This window comes from Euphorbia lathyris, chromosome 2 (genome assembly GCF_963576675.1).
Source record: "Euphorbia lathyris chromosome 2, ddEupLath1.1, whole genome shotgun sequence".
Lineage (NCBI taxonomy): Eukaryota > Viridiplantae > Streptophyta > Magnoliopsida > Malpighiales > Euphorbiaceae > Euphorbia > Euphorbia lathyris.
Window position 1 is genome coordinate 131,751,364 of NC_088911.1, and position 7,255 is coordinate 131,758,618.

The 7,255-nt window shown below is 33.0% G+C and overlaps 1 protein-coding gene across 1 annotated transcript; it reads left to right on the forward strand.

The window, feature by feature from the left end:
• The first annotated feature begins 1,367 nt into the window (after nucleotides 1-1,367).
• LOC136219975 (large ribosomal subunit protein eL22z) lies at nucleotides 1,368-2,369 on the forward strand. The gene is made up of 3 exons (XM_066007602.1): nucleotides 1,368-1,482; nucleotides 1,572-1,817; nucleotides 2,012-2,369. The coding sequence occupies exons 2-3, from the start codon at nucleotides 1,585-1,587 to the stop codon at nucleotides 2,154-2,156; spliced, it is 378 nt and encodes a 125-aa protein (XP_065863674.1). The 5' UTR covers nucleotides 1,368-1,482; nucleotides 1,572-1,584; the 3' UTR covers nucleotides 2,157-2,369.
• Nucleotides 2,370-7,255: the final 4,886 nt, after the last annotated feature.

The following is a 7,255-nucleotide window of genomic DNA, read 5'->3' on the forward strand; positions in this document are numbered from 1 at the left end:
TTTCGGATAAAGAGTTTGTTAAATAAATTTTAGTTTAAAAGGTTAAATTGTTAAACCAACATAATATAATATAATACTATTTTTTTTAAACAACATACCATTATTACTTATTATTACATATGACATAAATGTAATAATTTTCTTTGTTACTTAAAAAAAAGATAAGTATTATTTTGTAGTTTGTGATGAAGTATTAATTTAGGTTCTACATACAAAATATCACTAATGTAGGTTTAATAATGAAACATAACACATCGTTTATATTACTTCGTTAAGTTCTGTGCGTGGAGAGAGAAATCAGTATTTAATAGAGTAATATGAATGACGCGTCACGTTTTATTATCAATATTTAAATTGATATATTTTTAACGTTAAATCTATTGGTACTATATTTTGTGGAGCATAAAATGATACTTTTCTAAAAACTATTGACCTATTTTTGTAACTTATTAAAAAAATATATATATATATTAGATGAATTCGATAAATATTGTTGTCCTGTAAAAAATTTTTGCTAGTTATAGAATCACTATTTTGTTAAGTGAGCTGCTATATACCGCACTCAAATTCCGGTCCACTTCCCATTTTGAACATATTTGCCCTCCTCACTTTTTGAAACAAGAAAATGGAATTTGCTCAAATCCTCTCTACATTCCTTGCATTTTCTCTCCAAAATCATAAACTCGAACAACAATAATTAAAATTATGAAAATAATTGATATGTGACAATTGGAACCTCGAAAATGGATGATTACGAGTCGAAAACATTAAGATTTATATTTTTTTTATCAAAGAACTCATGAAAATAATACATATTTTTCATGACGATTTTGCATTTTTCGTCACAAAAAATAGAAGAATTTTTAATTTTTCGTCACAAAAAATTGAATGATTTAGTATTTTTCGTCACTAAAAATTTTACGATTTTGTATATTTCAAAATTTGGCCTAAACGGATGCATCATACAACCCGACCCATGGTGGGAACGGATGCGGCGTACCATCCGACCCATGGTGGAACGGATGCCGCATCCGTTCCAACCATGGCCGGAACGGGTGCCGCATACCGTCCGACCTATGGCGGGAACAGATGCGATGTACCACCCAACCCATGGTGGAACGGACGCCGCATCCGTTCCGACCATGAGTCGGACGGTATGCCGCATCCGTTTAGGCTAAATTCAAAATTTTCTCTCAAATTTTTTTTTTCGCTCAATTTTGACAACATTTTTATGGTAGCAATACTCTTTTGTTAAAGCGGGTTTAGAATTTATAAAGTAGAAACATTAGGCAACCACAAGAAAGAACCGCGTGGTGTATATTATGGGCTGAAACAAATCCAAAAGGCCCAAACTGGAATATCTGTAGGCCCACAATCAGATCATCCAATCCTTCACCATAAATAAAACCCTAACATTAACCCTCCCTCTCTTCATATTTCTCTTCCAATTTGCTGCGGCGCTGCCAACCCTATTATCTACAGGTTTACAATCACTTCCTTTGTGTTCTCTTATAAGCATTTTGCCAGTATCGTTTATACAAATACGCTTGTGTTTTCTGTTTCTGTTGCAGAATTCGAAGAAAAATGAGTCGAGCAGCCGGTGCCGGAGGAGCCAAGGGCAAGAAGAAGGGAGCAAACTTCACCATTGATTGCACAAAACCGGTGGAGGACAAGATCATGGACATTGCTTCACTCGAAAAGTTCCTCCAGGAGCGTATCAAAGTCGGCGGCAAAGCCGGAGCTCTCGGTGATTCCGTCACTGTATCCCGCGAGAAGTCCAAGATCACCGTCACTGCTGACTCTAACTTCTCCAAAAGGTAAGTTACATATATGCTTACTAGATATTTGTTGTTGTTTTATTGTTATCTAGGTATTAGGATTAGAGTATTTGAGCTAAAGGTTAATTTCTCTGTTTAGATCGCTAGTCCTACCATGGATAGATTTCTGGAAGTTATTTGGTAGAATATTAAGTTACATCTTGGCCTGTGTGTTCATCGTTTGGCTTTTGCAGATATCTCAAGTATTTGACAAAGAAGTACTTGAAGAAGCACAACGTGCGGGACTGGCTTCGTGTGATTGCTGCCAACAAGGACAGGAATGTTTACGAGCTGAGATACTTCAACATTGCTGAGAATGAAGGAGAGGATGAAGAGTAAATTCTTTCAGTCCTTTTCAATGTGTCATTTCTCGATTTCTTTTTGTCCTTTTCATACAAACTTATTAGGATTTTCATTTTTATGTTCTAGATATGGAAGACAATGAAATTTTGTTAAAATTTTATTCTCAGATTTGTTTTGCTTTTGCTATGGTTGAGATATTTATTGTGGAATCCAGAATGTTTACCTCATTTATATCATTGTTGTTGGCTATGTAGTATAATATGGTTTATTGGGTGATGTTTTTGCCTATGAGCTATTGTTGTTGAATGTTTGATGAGCTTTTTACATGGGCTAATAAGGTCAATTCGAGGTACATGGACTCATTAGAGAAGTTTAGACATATAAATATGGTTTTGTCTATTTAGGCTTGTTAGGGTTTGTATGGTTGGAGCCCATTGCCCGGTTTGGTGCTCCTTTTTAAGCCATATACTATCTAAGATAGAACTTCACAGCCTATGCTGCCTGTGAAGGCAGCTCACTCTTTACTTACTTATGTATGGCATTTCACCTTGGGGATCAATTAGCCAAGATTTTGACCGGATATGAAATCACTGGCTTCTGCAAGCTGTACTTTCCCTCTGTTTTCCTTCCCCATCCACCGCCCATGGAAAAAAAAGCATGTTTCATAGCTAGTTTTGAAAAAAAGCAGCTAATATCTACCACCTGCAGCTACAGGTTACAGCCAAACTAAACAGACCCTACGTATATCGATCTTTAGGAAGGATTGAATTTGAAGTTGATACCTTCAATTCATTTTTAGTCTTCTTTACTACTTGCAAGTGTTTTTTCCATTCTTTTGCTTTGTCACATTCTCCTGGTTTACTATTTTTATACCTGAAAGCAATTTGCCAGACCCAGTCACCCTGTTTGATCCTCATTTTGGCATCTATTTAGCCAGTGGATACCATAGAGGAGAAGATGAAATATTCCCGAACCTGTCTTTAATCGAATTTAGGCTTGCTTGTTGCCTTCTTCCTTCGATGGAAATTAAGCATTTTGCGTTGCAGAAATGCTCAATGCCCTGCTTGAATTTTGAATGCAAATATATATGTGAGGATGAGTGTATTGTATTGAGTTTATGAGACTGAATACTTGAGTTGTCTTGAGAATGTTTATTCCAGTTCACCTTGAGGTAGAGTTGGCAATTCGGGTTACAAGTACATGTTTCGAATGGGCATGCTTGGACCTCAATTGCATTGAGGCGGTTTTTGTTTCTTGAGCTTTGTTGGGAATATTTTGTTGATGAAAAGGTTTAAAACTAAGTAATGAATTCATTTTACATGTTTCTATTGTTGTCCTTGTTAAATATGAAACTTTGTTCAATTTGTTTTGTGAGTATTATGATGAATGCCTTTTTCGACAAGCCTATTTTATTTGAATTCTAACAAAATTATGCCAATGTTTGCATAGTTTTCAAGTCTGAAAGAACTATGTAATGTAACATAAGAAAGAACCAACGCTTTACGCTTTATTTTCAAACATGAATATTAAATTAAGGTTTTCAAACATGAGTCTGTATAGCAGACCCTTTACCAAGCCCTAGTTATTCTCCAGCATCTGCATACATATCTACTACCAAGGTTAATGTGAACTCTGCCAACTATTTTCTGTATTATTTTCAAGACTCGAGCAAACTGGAGCAGATCCTTCAAAGATCTCCTAAATGTGATATCTCCAATTTCTGAATGGCAAACAAGTTATGAAAGACAACGAAATGATTTTTTTTTTTTTTTTATTATTGTCCTCTATTATTATTTTTTAAGAAAAGAACAATAAACTCTTAATTGGCCTCGTTAGCAACTTAAAAATTTATATACATATTATTTTAAGAATTTTTATTGAGAATTTCTGTCAGCGTTGAGGATTTCAGTGGGGGTGGGGATGGACTCGCCGTTATCCTAATCTTTGGAGAACCTTAGGTGGCGTTTGGTTTGGGATCTTTAGGAATGGGAATGAGAGGGTTTCATTCCCTTTGTTCTTGTTTGTTTACAAAAAAAAAAAAAAAAAACTCATTCCCTTTACTTACTTTAGTCCCTTTACCTACTTTAGGTTAAGTCATTATTCCACTTTAGGTTAAGCCATAACTCCATGCTCTTTAGGGAATTGGATTCTCTTTACCCAATTCCTTTTCCTAAACATATTCAAACACATAGGAGAATTAATGGTTATTCCTTTCATTTAGTTTCCCTTTCTTGATTCCTTTTCCCTTACCCTTGTGAACCAAACGCCCCCTTATTCTTCATTTTTGTTCCATAGGGAAATAATAGAGATTCTTTTCGGGATAATATGTATAGAGGCTATCTTAAATGTGGATATGCTCCTCTACCAAATTTACTATTCACCAAGCATTAGCCAATCAATATTCACCAACCGATTTTTTTTTTTTTTGTGGTGATCAAATAACGATGTATGAAAAACATCTTAAAAATACACCAACGGTTCACCGTCGTCTTTTTTGTTCCAACCAGTATATTTGAACACTTCAAATATGACATGGTGAGTGATGGGATCTACCTCTTTGCATACTTCCTGATTATTTCCCTTCTATTTAAGTTTTGAATCCTCCAAACTAGTCAATCGTAAGCCAAAGGTAAACCCGAAATCCTAATCACCAAACCTCAATTCAAGTCCTCCAATAGAAAAGCACATCTCTCTAGGGAAAGATTCAACGTGCTCAAAGTTAACAGCATAGGGATAATGACACCGGAGAAAACGACATTATCCAAACCCATAAGTTGTCCAAAACATATACTTTTGAAAGCCTTTATTTTTTAGGATGTCAATTTACTTTGCAGCTCAATCATCGATTCAATATCACCTTTAAATGTTGTTGTGACTTTTGAATACAAGCTTCATGGGTACTTGAATTTTATTCCACTATCCACTTAAACCTTGACAACTTGACTCTGTAAAAATGGAATAGTTTGCATTTTAGAAAATAATATTTATATTTCAAATAAAATAGAACAGTTTCGCATTTAACTAATTGTGAAGCAAAACTATCCGCATTTAGATACAATTGCGAATCACATTCTATGTTGAATGTTCACATATACATTTTGCTAAAAAAGCTTTACAGTTCATCATAATCTATTTGTGAAGCTTTTTTTTTTTTTTTTTTTTTTGAAAAAAGACTTCCCAATTCATCACAAGTCTTCACATTTGCCATTATACAAAGCACTAAATGAGAGTTTGTGGGTTTGCAATTTATGAATTGCGAAGTATCGTAGGTGAATGCAGTAGCCAAATTGAGAAGGTTTAAACTAATAAATTGCACATACACAACCCAAATGAATTCGAAAATCATCATTATTTATAAATATCATGTTAAATCACAACAAAATCTAAAACGTTAAACATAAACTTATAACCTAGCCGAAATAAATAATACAAAAAAATGAAGGAAATTTACTTTTGATTTGTTTTATCCACTTGTTGTTCAGATTTCGTGAGATTCTACGTTCGCTCGTTTGTTCTGCAAATCGCTACTATTCACCTCGCAAATCTCTTTTATTTCTCAAACGGAATAAAGTTAATGGGGGATTTGGACAAAATAAGAATGTTACTAGTAATCCGAAAATCAAACTAGTCTAATTTTGATTTAATAGGTTTAAACGAGACTATAGATGTAAATGTGACTCTTATTGAGTTAGTTTTGTAAAAGAAAAAGGCAAAAAGCATCCTGAGGTCCCTGATCTTTCATTGTTTGGTGCATTAAGCTCTCGATCTTTTATTTAGACACATTGAGCCCCTGATCTTTCATCATTTGGTGCATTAAGCCCTCGATCTTTCATTTAGACACATTGAGCCCTTGATCTTTCATATATGGGTGTATTAGGTCCTTCCATAAATCAATTAATATATAGGTTTATTAAGGGCATGTTTGGTGTGACAACAAATGATGTTCTAAAACTAACAAATTATAAAATAAAAAATATATTATACAAATTAATAAAAACAATTTAAATTAAAAATTAAAAATTTATTGAACACAATAAAACCTTATTTTTTGATAATTATGTTCTAAAAATAAAAATAATGTTAAAATTGAAGTACATTTTGTAGAAATAAGAAGGGTAATTTTATCAATAACAAGTAACTACAAACAACTGTTCATGAAAAGAGCTTTTCGTGAAAAGCTCCAAAATGTTGCAGTGTTCAGAGAAAATGCGAAACGTTGTAGTTATATAGACCTAACCAAACATGCCTTAATAAACATATATATTAATTGATTTATGGAATGACCTAATACACCCATATATAAAAGATCAAGGGCTCAATGTGTCTAAATGAAAGATCGAGGGCTTAATGTACCAAATGGTGAAAGATCAGGAGCTTAATGTGTCTAAATAAAAGATCGAGGGCTTAATGCACCAAACAATGAAAAAACTAATTATATGTCATAATCATGCGCACTAAAATTATCTTATACAGTGAAAAGATAAGATCTCACATTAAGAGAAATACACATGCCATCATCTTATTCATCTTTTGGAATTCTAAATTTTTTCTTGAAACTTGTAGCCGTAAATCAAAATAATTAATTGATTTTTAGTTTTTCTTTTCAGAAAAGAGGAATTGATTAAGGTCAATTTTATAATAATTATTTGGTCATTAAAATTTAGTAAGTATTGTTATATTCATCGATAGTGAGATAGGAGACATCTCAATAATAAAAAAATGAAATAAAGAAATACGGTAAATTTTTTAATAATAAAAAAAATGATGGAAAAGTTTTTAGTGATTTAAAGAGTCAAAGACTTGGTTTTTAATTATTTCTCTTTAAATTTTAATTTAAAAACTCGATTAAAAAACAGTTGGAAATGCTCTAATCAATAGATTTAAAACTTTAATTGATACCATAATTAAGGAAGTGTTTGGTTAGAGGTAATAAATGTATGGAATGGAAATGAAAATGGAAATGGTTTTTTCCATTTGTTAATGTTTGTTCAGTAAATATTTGAATGGGAATGGATTCACATCCCCTAAATATGGAAATCAACCATTCCTCCCTTATAACTAATCAATCAACTTGATTCCCTCCTTATCTTATTTATTTACCAGGTACAACACTTTACATCACTAACCCACCCACT